At 39.9% G+C, this 14,543-nt stretch overlaps 1 protein-coding gene across 1 annotated transcript in view; it reads right to left on the reverse strand.

Moving 5' to 3' along the window:
- The window catches only part of CMSS1 (cms1 ribosomal small subunit homolog), a 392,477-nt gene that overhangs the window by 3,132 nt on the left and 374,802 nt on the right, over positions 1-14,543 (reverse strand). The window contains exons 5-8 of the mRNA XM_007453207.1: positions 11,137-11,196; positions 9,275-9,377; positions 5,644-5,704; positions 5,101-5,188 (exon numbers count right to left, since the gene is read on the reverse strand). Of these exons, the coding sequence (XP_007453269.1) occupies positions 5,101-5,188; positions 5,644-5,704; positions 9,275-9,377; positions 11,137-11,196 (312 nt within the window). The remainder of the gene's footprint in view (positions 1-5,100; positions 5,189-5,643; positions 5,705-9,274; positions 9,378-11,136; positions 11,197-14,543) is intronic.

A 14,543-nucleotide genomic window follows, 5' to 3' on the forward strand; every position in this document is an offset into this window, starting at 1 on the left:
CCTGTGCATCTAGAGACAATTATGGAGTGTGGGGCTGGAGCGGGGGACCTCAGAGGTTGTCTGTTCCTCAGAGGTCTCAGAGTTGGGCAGTTAGTTTTTCCCATTCCACATGATCTGCCCACTGCCCCAAGCTATCACACCTGGAAACATAATGAAGCCTTCCTTTATCCTGCAGCACTTCCCCTCAATATTGGTTATTTCAATAATTTCCCCTCTGCCCTGAAGACTTTTTCATGCTTCTTATAACTATGATGCCTATTATTTAGAACTCTCTCTGTAAATTAAAAATGATGGAAATTAAGAAAGACAATGGGTTGATAGTGTTCCCTTAAAAATAATTGACTGCTGGGCTTCCCTGCTGGCGCAGTGGTTGAGAGTCTGCCTGCCAATGCAGGGGACACAGGTTCGTGCCCCGGTCCAGGAAGATCCCACATGCTGCGCAGCAGCTAGGCCCATGAGCCATGGCCGCTGAATCTGCGTATCCAGAGCCTGTGCTCCGCAGCGGGAGAGGCCACAACAGTGAGAGGCCCGCGTACTGCACAAAAACCCCAAAAAACAAAAACAAAACAAAACAAAAAATTGACTGCTGATGGGACAGCAAACAGGTACAGCCTCTCTGGAAGGCAACTGGACATTATATAATAGGAGCTTTAAAATGCTTACTGTTTGATAAAATAATTCTCCTTCTCTGACATATCACAATAAAACACCAGAAACTTAAGCATAGTTACTTATAAAGATGATCACTGTGTATTACTTATAATAGCAAAACGAATTAGAAACAACCCAAATATCCTACCATAATAGAATTGCTAAACACCAATATAACTTGGGGTCGATATCCAAAATATATAAAGAACTCATACAACTCAAGGGCAAAAAACCAAATGATTTGGGGCTTCCCTGGTGGCGCAGTGGTTGAGAGTCTGCCTGCCGATGCAGGGGACGCGGGTTCGTGCCCTGGTCCGGGAAGATCCCACATGCTGCGGAGCGGCTGGGCCCGTGAGCCATGGCCGCTGAGCCTGCACGTCTGGAGCCTGTGCTCCGCAATGGGAGAGGCCACAGCAGTAAGAGGCCCGCGTACGGCAAAAAAAACAAAAACAAAAACAAACAAACAAAAAACCCCCAAATGATTTGATTTAAAAATGGGTGGAGGAACTGAATATACAGTTTTTCCAAAGGAGACATCCAAATGGCCAATAAGTACAGGAAAAGGAGCTCAACATCACTAATCATCAGGGAAACACAAATCAAAACCACAATGAGCTATCATCTCATACCTGTTAGAATGACTGTTATCAAAAAGACAAGAGATAACAAGTACAGGCAAGGTTATGGAGAAAAAGGAACTTGTGTACTGCTGGTGGGATTGTAAATTTGTGCAGTCATTATGGAAAACAGTATAGAGGTTTCTCTAAAAATTAAAAATAGAACTACCCTATGATCCAGCAACTCCACTTCTGGGTATATATCCAAAGGAAATGAAATCACTGTCTTGAAAAGATATCTGTACCTCCCATGTTCACTGCTACATTAATTCCAAAAGCCAAGATTTGGAAACAACCTAAGTGTCCATTGACAAATGAATATATAAAGAATATGTCACACACACATACACACACAAACACAGCAATATTATTCAGCCATAAAAAAGAAGAAAATACTGCCACTTGTGACAACGTGGAGGGACCTTGACAGCATTATACTAAGTGAAATAAGTCAGATAGAGAAAGACAAATACTGTATGATCTTACATATATGTGGAATCTAAAAAAAAACCAAAAAACAAAAATGAACTCATAGGTACAGAGAACAGATTGGTGCTGGGTGCCAGAGGTAAGAGGTGGGAGAAATAGATGAAGGTGGTCAAAAGGTAAAAACTTCCAGTTACAAGATAAATAAGTGCTGGGGATGTAAAGTACAGCATGGTGAGTATAGTTAACAATGCTGTACTGTATATGTGAAAGTTGCTAAGAGAGTAGATCCTAAAAGTTCTCATGACAAGAAAAAAAATTGTAATGATATGAAGTGACTGATGTTAACCAAACGTACTGTAGTAATCACTTTACACATCACATATACCAAATCATGTTGTACACCTTGGCCAATACAATGTTATATGTCAATTATATCTCAAAAAAACTGGAAAAAAAACTCAATAGAATATCATGCAGCCATTAAAAATGAAAAATTAAAACTATTTCATGACAAGCAAAGTTCTCATGGGATATATTAAGTAGAGAAGACAGATTATAAAGTTATGATATGCAGTATGATCTCCATTTATAAAAAATATAGATAAATGCATAGAAAAAAGACTGAAAGGAAATATATTTAATATTAACTAACAAGACATTACCTCTAAAGTGACCTATTTTCTTTTCTGTACCTTTTTGCATTTTACAAAGGCTCTTATAATTAGAAAATCCCTTTCCTTATTAAATAAAACAATACAATTCTGTCTCTAAGTGTACTGATCCCAATGTTATGGAATATCTTTTGATGTTTGGAAACTCTCCTTAATATATCATATATATAAACATCTTAAGTCATAAACAGCTACATAAAATGAGTTATGTGCCATTTGTCTTGCTTTGTTAGACTTTCAGTTTTTGGAGTGCTGGAATTGTTCTCTTTAAACACTTTGTATGTAGCCTAACATCTGTAGTCAATGAATATTAAACCATTCATCCAATCAGAATCAGAAGAGTTATTTCCATTAGTATTATAAATAAATCAACAGCTCCTTAAATGATTTTTCCACTCCTTAGATGAAATAAGCTTTCACAGTGAGTTTTCACAACTCTGTAGAAATATAATTTCAACAATCTGGACAACTTCGTTTTCTCTCTCCCTCTCTCTTTTAAATATTAAATATGGAGAAGAGTGGCCCTGTTGCCTGGGGGACCTGGCGACACATACAAAACATGTGGAATCCAGGAAGGGGAGAGGTGAGTCTTTGGCTAAGAGCTGTGGGAGAGGGAGGGCGCATCCCTGGCCTCCCAGCTGCCCAGCCAATCTCTCCCACCTCCGCGTCTCACGGATGGACTATGAGCACCTCTCACCTGCGCCTTCATTTCCAACACCCTCCTTAGGGCCACAAGACAAAAATCCAGCCAATCACTGTGCAAGGGCCTTTCTCCAAAATCTGACTTTCTTTCCAACTGAAGCACAGGCTACCACAGCCCACGAAGTCTCCAACCAAGAAAGGTGGTCTCTTTAATAAAAGTAACAACTAGTATTTGTTGAGTTCTTAAGATGTAACACTCACTGTGTTTAGCTTTTTATTGGCATAACAATCCTTTGAGGTAGGTGCTATTACTATCTATGTCATTCAGATAAAGAAAGTTTTAGAAAGGTTAAGAAACTTGCCAAGTCACAGAGCTGGTAAGCTGCTGGACCTGGGATTTGCATCCATAGATTTGAGTCTGTAATAGGGGCTCTTAACCTCAACACATACTGACTACTTATCGTCTCCTTTGGGTATACCCCATGTATCTGCCTGCCTGCTTTTGATTCAGCTGTTGTCCCATTCCTGAATGCTTTTCTCACATCTCCATACTTTAAAGTATATTAAAAAGATCCTATTCTAATCCTACCCATACTTCAAAGATCAGTTAAAGATCCTTTCCTCTGTAAAGCCTTCCTTGCAGATTCAGCCACCATAACAATCTCTCCCTCATTTCAACTCCTGTAGGACTTAGAAGTGCTTGTTTGGACCTTGGCATTTACTGCCTCATGTCGTCAGTCTCATCCTATGCACATTTATCTCTTCAATTGGATCAGGAGCTCCTGGACGGGGAAAGGTTCTGGAACCAGGAAGGCCTAGAATGAGAGATCTTGGGAGGGGCTACGTGACCCTCCAAGCTTCAGTTTTCTCTCATAAGAAATAAGAATGCTAGCCTGCAAGGATGCTATGAGTACTAAATGAGATATGTGAGGGTGTCTAGCACAGCACTGAGTACAAGTAGGAACTCAAAAAATATTTGTTTCCCTTCCTTGCCTGGGGCCACCAAGTCTGCTACTTCCTTGTAATTGCACAGACCTCTGCATATAGTGTTTTCACTTACCCAAGGTTTTCATCTGGAGAGAAACACTAGTATTTTTAGCTCTTGTTTGCTTCCTTGCAAATGACCATCTCTATACTGAGATGCTATTGATGAACACATTACTTTTAGATACGTAAAAATCCAGGAATAGCTCCAGGCAGTTATAAAATAAAGTTGCTAAACAAGTAATTTGGAAATGAGTATTTAAAAGAAATCTTTAATCCGTCTGGCAGGTAAGGTAGAACATGTACTAAGATCATCAGCAGGTCAGCAGGTTTTTAGGCTACTGGCTTTGAGAAGGTCAACAAACTATAAAAACCCACTGGTGGGGCTTCCCTGATGGCGCAGTGGTTGAGAGTCCGCCTGCTGATGCAGGGCACACGGGTTCGTGCCCCGGTCCGGGATGATCTCACATGCCACGGAGCGGCTGGGCCCGTGAGCCATGGCCTCTGAGCCTGCGCGTCCGGAGCCTGTGCTCCGCAACGGGAGAGGCCACAACAGTGAGAGGCCCGCGTACCACAAAAAAAAAACCCAAAAGAAAACCCACCGGTGGATGATGTCTGGAATACTTTCTGGGTAAAGCACTAAAAGAGAAACACATTTGCGAGAAGTGTTCTAGAGTGCTTGTATTTCATCCATAGAAACTGCATTTTTGTTTCAACATATCTTCTATACCAGCCCTGAATTGGAATGGGAGACTTGGGGAGCCGAGACTCGATTAAGTGAGAGGGAAACATTCAACACATTCAGCTATACAGATTCCAGAGGCTGCAAATCGGTGGAATAGATTGTGGACCCACTAAACTGCTTAAAGCAACTGGAATTTGAATGTATTTAGATAGGCATAAGTACCACAGTTTGCCACAGTCCTTATCATTCCCTATTGTACTATACCTGCTGGCTGGCTTTAGGGACTAAAGGCTAAGTTTCCAACTCCTGAATTAACACAGAGGTCTGATTTCACTACATCACACATGTGGTTTCCCAAACTCACATGGGGGTTAGGCAAACACTCAGCTCTGAGTAGGAGTATCACTACCTCTTTTCATACCTTGTTTAATGAGTTCTTTAATCCTCCCTGGAGTTCCTACACCCAGGTGTACCACACGCTTCTCCAGCAATTTTACCTGCTCCTGGACCTATTCCAAAATGGAAGAGAACAAAGAAAAGAAGAGTCATTGGAAAGTTCAATCATAGTCCAATTTAGAGCATTTAATCTAAAAGCTAAGAAAGTAAAAAAGCAAAAGGGGCTACTCTTGTTTAGGGTCAACTTCCAGGGCAAAGAAGGTTAACATCAAGACAGAAGAGCATCTCCCTGGAAAACTGGTTAAGTCTCCAAAAAGTCCAGGGCTCAAACCTCAGCTTCTGTACGGAAACCTCAGAGCACAGAGGAGTAGTGACTCTTGTGGGAGCAGAGGCAAGGGAACGCAAAGAAAATCGGAACGGTCGTTCAATATGTTACAAAAGGAAGGCACCAAAGAACATGCTTCCTAAGGAGATATGGAAAAGAGGCTGAAGTGAAACAACTGAGGTCCGGAAGTGGCCCTTAAGGATCACTTCCACCCCCGACTAGGAACCACAGGCCCTTGCTTACCTTTATGTGTTTTGCGAATAATTTCATGACTTTGCTGTCTCCTCTGAATGCGGTCATTGACCTGATGAAAAGCAATAGATTTACGCAGAAGAAAAATCACTCATTCAGAGCCACGTGGACCACTTATTACAACTTACGTATTACACCATATTTATTCAAAATAATAAGCACATTTATGTGTGTCTATATGTACATATGTATGTGGATAGATACACACACACACAATTCTGATTTTCATGTTAGTCCATCTCTGGAATGAAAGTGGGGTGGCCTTTAATCAGGCATGCATCTGGGTTGGCTTCTAAGTCGCAGGCACACGGTTAACTTTACTTAGGTTTCCTTGATTATTGAAACATGTGGATTTGCCCTTCACTTGTGTTAAAATGAAAACCACAGTCCCAAAATGGTGTCACTCATGCTAAAAGCCCATGATACCGAAACCTAGATTTAATACTTCATCTAATTGCAGTTTCAACTTTTCTGAGAAACATAATCTTAATCAACCAGTCTGGAATCTCTGGTCAAGCACCAGTAAGGTAATCTGTCCTGTGGGCCCTTTCTATACCAGAGAGGAACATAAAACCCTTGCCATTTCCTTCCCCCACAAAAGAAGATGTCCTGGCCTAAAAAGTAGTCTTTCTTTTCTTTTGTTAATGGCTCCATTGCTCCACCCCTTTTCCTTTTTTTTCTGGCTGCACTGTGCAACATGTGGGATCTTAGTTCCTGACCAGGGATTGAACCCGTGCCCCCTGCATTGGGAGCGCAGAGTCTTAACCACTGGACTGCCAGGGAAGTCCCTCCACCCTTTCTCCTATTAAAAACTTTCATTTTGCACAACCCCTCGGAGTGCCCTTCTAGTTGCTGGCTGGGTGCTGCCTGATTCATGAATCATTGAGTTAAGCCAATGTGATATTCAAATTTACTTGGTTGAATTTTGTTTTTTAACATCTGTAATACAAAAGTTCTGTATTTTAGGTCCCTGGCAGAGAATTTATCTTCAAACTCTGCAGTATAGTTCTCTTAAAATTTTTGTTTGTGAGAAATATCTTAGCAGTGATGTCAGCCTGTGCTCTACAGAGCCCAAGGGCATGTACGAAGGTCTGTGTGTGGCTGCCCTGTGGGGACAGGGATAAGCTAGCGGGGAGAAGCAGGAGGGCTTACGTCCTTCATTCAGAGCAGCACCCCTACTTTTATGGACTTTGCAGAGTGAGCTTATCTGTAAAATCTTATATGTGGAAATGCTTCGGGTATAAATGGGCATAAAATGGGTATAAAAGAACAATCTTCTAGTTGATGTTTGGGAATAGAATATGGGAATACTGCTCGAAATATTACTTTCCTTTATATATCATTAATATACTTGAGAAATATTACCGACCAGTAGGAATAAATGAATTTACAAAATAGTGACTCGTGCTACACACGTTCTGTTGCACTCGAGTCTGTACTTACACATGATCTTTCTCCATGGCGAGGTTAACTAAGAAGACAATTTAGGGGACATATTTAACATAACTCATGGTTCTCAAGAGAACAGATATTCTTACAAACGTTAGAATTATTCAATATTAGCCTTTATGAATAGGGCTTGTTATGCCTGCTCAGAAATCACCTTCTGCAAATCACCTAACCTTGAAATGGATCATAATATTACTGAAGACATAAAGAAACACTGAGAATTGGCAAATGAAGTATGACAACACAGTCCTTCTATGCCCATCAGAAAGGCATTTATGTACGGTAAAAACTCAAATCAATGTGACAACTTGTTTTTAAGAGGCCACCTCCAGGCCAACTTCTTTGCCATTAGTGTTTGAATCTGAAATGAGTTCTGTGGGTAGTCTTTAAAACACTGAAATGTCAATGTGAATTCTTATGATTTCAGAACCAGCAAGTACGGCTGCCCAGAAGCAGTTGGAGTCTTGAAGATCAATTATGTTTGGAGCAGAAATAGTTAAAAGAAACACTTTCGTTTTACTGAAAGGGTGTGTGATACAATTTAATGTGTGTGCCTAGCAGAAAGGTTCTGAAGGACGATTAACAAAGCTTAAAAAACTACTTTTCTAAATTCATGGTCAGATTAGCTCATTTAGAAAAATAGATGCTAAATAACTACCGAGAGTCTACTTTGCACATTAATCTATTTGATCAAGTTCCTTTTTCTTTAGGACTTGGATTTTCCTGTTTTGTCTCTGGTCAAAGCCCGGTGCAGAGCCTGGCCTTGGGAGAGGGTGAGTCCCAGGAAATCCCATTTTACTCTGACAGCTCTTCTCTGAAAGCTGAACGCTACTACAGATCCAGTGGAAGCCTTTTTGTTTATTCTACAAAAGCTACAGTAAATGAAAAGGTATGTGAAGGCACTTAGTAAAGCACCGACAAATTGTCTTTAAAACATAATTTTTACATATAAATTTTTGGTCCACTTGGCATTTATCTCGGTATAAGGAGTGAGATATGGAACCCAGCTTAATTTTTTTAGATGGCTACCCAGTTGTTCCAATTCCAATTATTAAATAATCCATCTTTCCCTACTGATTTTTCACATGGCTACCCAGTTGTTCCAATTCCAATTATTAAATAATCCATCTTTCCCTACTGATTTTTCACTTTTGCCAAATCCTGTACTTTCATATGCATATGGGTCTATTTCTGAACTTTCACTTCTGTTCCACTGTTCTGCTGTCACACGTGTGCCAGTTCCATACTCTTAATTATCGAGACTTTGTAATATGTTTTTTTTTTAAAAAAATCTGATAGATACTATAGGCATACTATCCTCACTAGCATTCTTTTTTAGAATTTCTCCAGCTATTTTGTCTTCTGTATTTTCTCATATGAACGTAGAACTAGTTTATCTAGTTTAAAAAACAATTCTATAGGAGTTTCATTGGGAATCTGTGAAATTTGTAGATTATTCTAGGTAAAACAGACATCTTTACATTGAATCTTCCTATTCAACAATATGGTACTCCTTTCTGTTTAAGATCTGCTGCATCCCTTATGCAATATTTTCTTCATCTAAATTTTGGCTAGTTTTTTGCTTGGTGTTCTATTTTTTCTTGTTACTATTTAAAATTAGATCTTTTCTTTCATTTATTTCTCCAACTGGTTATTGCTTGTATGATCTCCCTGCTTTACCCTTGCGTGTTCTCCACACAGCAGCCAAAGTGATCCTTTAGAATGATTATTCAGATCATGTGACTTCTCTGCTCAAAATCCTCCAATGGTACTCCATATCAGGGCCTTTTGTACCTATGTCCCCTCTGCCTGGAACACTTTTCTTCCAGATATCTGCTTGGAGTTCTCATTCACTTTGTTCAAGTCTCTGCTCATAGGTCAATCTCCTAAGAGGCTTTCTGTGAGTACCCTTTTAAAAGTAGCCCCCATCTTTTTCTATCCATTTGCCATGCTTTATTTTTTTTTCCTACATAACTTATCACTACTTGACATTATAATCCATATTTATTTGTTTATTGTCTGCCTCCCTTACTGGAAAGTAGGTTCCATGAGAGAGGGGACTCTGTATATTTTATTCATTGCTGGTCTCCAGCATATAGAACTTGTCAGCTCCGCACATATCAGTTAGTTACTCAGAAAACAGTTACGAAATGGAACAGGTGAAGCTTCCAACCTAATGAGCTCCAGGGCTCGGATGGCAGAGCCACAGATAATCAGCATCAGGACCGATTTCTTCTCACTGTGGTTCTTCCGAAGTTTCACCCACTTAGGGCAGACTGAAAAGAGACCATGAGAAAAATATTACCCTAAATATAGCAAAACAAGGCCTCCAAAGTTGAATATCCCCCAATTACTTCTTTGTTATCGCTTAAGTAAAATAAAATATGAGCACTGTTTAGATTCTATTCTCTGGTTATTCTAGATATTAAACTAAAATGAAATATCATTAACTTAACACCACAAAACATATAATATGCCAAGTAGCTAAATGTGACCAGTTATAGGACTAAGTTTGTACAAAAAAAAAAAGAAAAGGAAAATTGAAAAAGTTTGTAATAATACAACATTTTCTATATTTTAATTTATGTTTGTTGCTTAAAGGCAGTGTTGACTAAACGGGAAAAGAACTGATTTAAAAATGCTACATTTGGGGGCTTCCCTGGTGGTGCAGTGGTTGAGAATCCGCCTGCCGATGCAGGGGACACGGGCTCGTGCCCCGATCCGGGAAGATCCCACATGCCACGGAGAGGCTGGTCCCATGAGCCATGGCCGCTGAGCCTGCGCGTCCGGAGCCTGTGCTCCGCAACGGGAGAGGCCACAACAGTGAGCGGCCTGTGTACCGCAAAAAATAAATAACTAAATAAAATAAAAATGCTACATTTTAGGGACTTCCCTGGTGGTACAGTGGTTAAGAATCCGCCTGCCAATGCAGTGGACACAGGTTCGAGCCCTGATCCGGGAAGATCCCACATGCCTGTGCGCCACAACTACAGAGCCTGCTCTCTAGAGCCTGCGAGCCACAACTACTGAGCTCACATGCCACAACTATGGAAGCCCACGCGCCTAGAGCCCGTGCTCTGCAACAAAGAGAAGCCATCACAATGAGAAGCCCGCGCACCGCAACGAAGAGTAGCCCCCGCTTGCCGCAGCTAGAGAAAGCCTGAGCGCAGCAACAAAGACCCAACACAGCCAAAAATAAATAAGTAAATAATGCTACATTTTAAAGGGACACTCAGCATAAGACATAAAATGGAAATGATATTAAGATAGCAAACATTTATTAAACACTGACACTGTGCTATGCACTTTACATAACGTTTTTAGTTCTCATAATCCATGGAGATTGATTCCATTATTACCTACATTTACATTTGCTGAATTTGAGGCTAAGAAAGGTTTATGAACTCAAGCTGAGTGTCATCAGAATTGGTTAGAATTTGAAAAAAGAATGTTAAATCACCATGTCTAAACTATTTCATTGTTGGTCACAATAAATGACTACCTAGCATGAATAATCTCGTTATTACTGCCTACATTCAATCGAAAAGATCAAACTAGATTGTCTGTGCAATAGCCATGGTCTGAATTCTGAACGTGGGAACAGAATTTCAGAACCTCAGAGATGGGTTCAAGATCACATAGTCCAACTTCCTTGTCTTTCAGATAACAAAATAGAGTCCTGGAGGAGTCCTCAGTGACTTGTGCCAAGTCAAATACCAAATTGATGGGGTACCTGCAACTAGAACACTGAGAATTCTCTGGATTCCAGGAGCAATACTTCTAATGTGTTGTAAAACAAAAACAAGACCAAAACCCAAATCCCCACCCAATACCAGAGAAAAACAAGAATAAATTTAAATAAATAAAAATTAATATCAAGAGGGACCTAAAAAACCTTCATTTAAAATCCATTTAAGATGGAAACTTGATTTTAAATGAAGTTTTAAAAGTTTTTATTTTAAAGAGATAGGTCTAATGTTTTAATGGAAATAATAAAACTTGATGAATAATTTTTTAAAAAATGAGTTTACTTACTTTCTTTTAGATATGATGAAAGACTGTGAGTCAAATCATTGGCCTTGAGGAAGCAGGAGTCTAGAAATATGAGAAAAAGGCTTTGTAGAGGATTTCGCAAAAACACACATACTCAAAATAGATTACATGTGAATGGTGTATTCTTGAATAGGTTGTACAACATTAATGAATTGGGGACTCATATATTTTAAAGTTGTCTAGCATTTAAAACAACAGCAGCAGCAACAATAAGTAAACTTTAAGCTGTCCATCATTTCTTAGAGTAGTGAAATAGAAGCTTGTATCATTCAATGGACTAATGAAGCATCTTTATTTTCAAATCCATGGAATAGGCAATATACAAAGGCAAAGCTGAAATAGCTGACAAATCTATGTGGAAATGCTCAAACTTGTCATCATAGAAATGCAAATTAATACAAAATGAGATAACACTTTGCACACACTTTAGAATGGCAACTGTTAGAAAGATGTATATACCAAGTGTTGCTGAGAATGTAGGATGATAGAAACTCTTTGTGAACTGTAGGTGGAGGTGTAAAGTGGTATCGCTATCCTGGATGGTAGCAAAATTAAGGTGTTTATACCCTATGACCCCAGGATTACATTCCTGAGTAAATAATGGAAAGAAATTCTTGTGTAGTCTGTAAAGAGACATACTCAAGTATATTCATACTAGCATTATTTGTAATATTGGGGAACTAGAAGCAACCTAAAGGTCCATATAGGAGAAAATGGATGAGCAATATGCGGTCGATGAAATCATTGGAACACTATGTAGCATTTTATTTATTTATTTATTTATTTATTTATTTATTTATTTTTTTTGCGGTACGCGGGCCTCTCACTGTTGTGGCCTCTCCCGTTGCGGAGCACAGGCTCCCGACGCGCAGGCTCAGCGGCCACGGGTCATGAGCCCAGCCGCTCCGCGGCATGTGGGATCTTCCCAGACCGGGGCACGAACCTGTGTCCCCTGCATCAGCAGGCGGACTCTCAACCACTGCGCCACCAGGGAAGCCCACTATGTAGCATTTTAGAAGCAATGAAGTAGATGTACTTAAAGCTGTACAGGTATCTTGAAAAAGTGTTAAGTGAGGAAAGAAACAGAATGAGGTTCAGCACAACATCATTTAAATAAATTGTAAAATGTATCCACATGCAACAATATGATATATTTTACAAGAACATATGCGTATTTAAAAAGGTATAGTAATATTATGCCTATGGAGAAAGGAATTTGGAGTGAGGATGGGGAAAAGCGGGAATAATGCATCAAAATACAGCATTACCATAACACAGCACAACAACACAATGAAAGAATGGAACGGGCTACAATAAAACATAGGAGCCTTGCTCAACCAACAATGATCATGGTCTAGCAATTATGTAGTATTATTAACTCTGTACCTAAGATGTATAAAAAAGCAACATCATGTTTAGCATCCTAATTCATTATAGCAGAAGAAGTCTGTCTATAAACATAGCAGTGTGTTAGGGAGTAAACTATTACTAAATTAAATGAAACTTACGCTGTGCCCCAGCACATATAACTCACAATATGTGAGTAACCAACTTCAAAGATGTTGCCCCCTATACTGTTGTTGAGCCTTTGATGGTCTTAAAAACTGTAATCTCCCAAGCCTGGATATGACCAGACTCACCTGGAAAACTTTACAAAAAATACAGATTCCTGGAATGGACTCCCCCTTGCTCAATGAGTCAGAATTCCTTGGGGCTGGGCCTGGGAATTTGCTTTTAAAGTTCCTGGGTGATTCAGTTGCGGCTAGCTTACAGGCATTTAGCACTGATCTAAACCACACTGCAGCTCTCAGGAGGACAGCTGAGTTAGCTCTAAGTGATTCCTGCCTCAAAACTCTAATTAAGTTCCCATGTGTATGACATTAACAATGTACATGCACAGTATTAATTGAAAAGACATGTTGCTGCCCTACAGACACAAACAACTTCAAACCACAACCAAGTTAGACACTCAGCAAACTAAATAGGAACAATATTTTATTACTTATATCCAACTTGTATTTATGCCCCTTCCTGAGACTGTTCCAGATAGCCCATGGCGTGCCCCTCCTCTCAAATAACAGAGACCTCCTCTGTGTCCTTGGTCCTGACAGTGTAGTGATGGGCGTTTTCTCTAAAACCTTCTTATGATGCCTTTGTTCACTGTGGCTCAGAATGGCCTAATTTCTTAACTGAAAATGAAAACCTGCTCCTTTTGGCTATAGCAGTATTTTTAACATATTTTAAACATTTTCCCCTCAGCCAACCATGACCACACATTCTTGCCTAACTATATTACTGCACTCTAATGATGATATAATATAATGTAAACTCACTATGGAACTCAAATGACTCCTTAAAGGCTTTTCCTTCTGACTTTTGACTCTCTACAATTCTAGCAAATTACAATGTTCCATGAGGTTACAGAGTAGCAGTGGTCCCATTATCTTACAAGTCCTTCTTCAGGTGAAGGTAAACTCTAACAAAGAACTAGAAGGGAGAATTGATCACTGAGTCAGAGTAAAATCAAACTTCAGTTAAACATTGAAGAGGCTTTGTTATAATACCTGGTTCCTAAGGATAGAAGACCCAGGACCTAGTCTCCTCCTGAGGAACTGCTGTGCTGAGAAGAGTGGTTTCTGACTGCTGTTGGGCTTTCTGATATCAGTAAGTAGAAAACTCCAGAACTCGCTCATGTGGAAATGAGTTCCTTCAATTCCTTTTGGAAAAGGAACAGACAGGGGTACTGATGTCTCCAACCCAATGTGCATTTAAAACACACACACACACACACACACACACACACACACACACATCATTTTATGAAAGAATTATAAAAATTCAGGGTATGGGATGTTTTTCAGTTTCTCAAGCCTCTAGAAAGCATGAAGTTTAATGGAAAAAGGAAATCAAGCTACCCTTGACTTTTTCCAAAAGCAGTGTTAGATATCTCTAGTAGTCTATATATAGAGAGCTCATCTGAAGCAGTGGTGCCCAAACCCTCTGTGGTTTGATTTTACGACATCTCTTCTTCAATCTCTGTGCAAAAGAGTTACAGCTTATATCATTATTTTGAAATTAATTAAAATTGGTTTTTAAAATAATTTTCCAACATCTTTTAACTTAATTATAAATATCTAAGGCAGTAGATCTCAAATGATAATAGGCTTAAGAATCACACAGGGCTTCCCTGGTGGCGCAGTGGCTGAGGGTCCGCCTGCCAATGCAGGGGACACAGGTTCGTGTCCCGGTCTGGGAAGATCCCACGTGCCGCGGAGCGGCTGGGCCCGTGAGCCATGGCCGCTGGGCCCGCGCGTCCAGAGCCTGTGCTCCACAACAGGAGAGGCCACGACAGTGAGAGGCCCGCGGACCGCCAAAAAAAAAAAAAAAAA

The sequence above is a fragment of the Lipotes vexillifer genome, unplaced genomic scaffold (genome assembly GCF_000442215.2).
Source record: "Lipotes vexillifer unplaced genomic scaffold, Lipotes_vexillifer_v1.1 scaffold963, whole genome shotgun sequence".
NCBI classification, from domain to species: domain Eukaryota; kingdom Metazoa; phylum Chordata; class Mammalia; order Artiodactyla; family Lipotidae; genus Lipotes; species Lipotes vexillifer.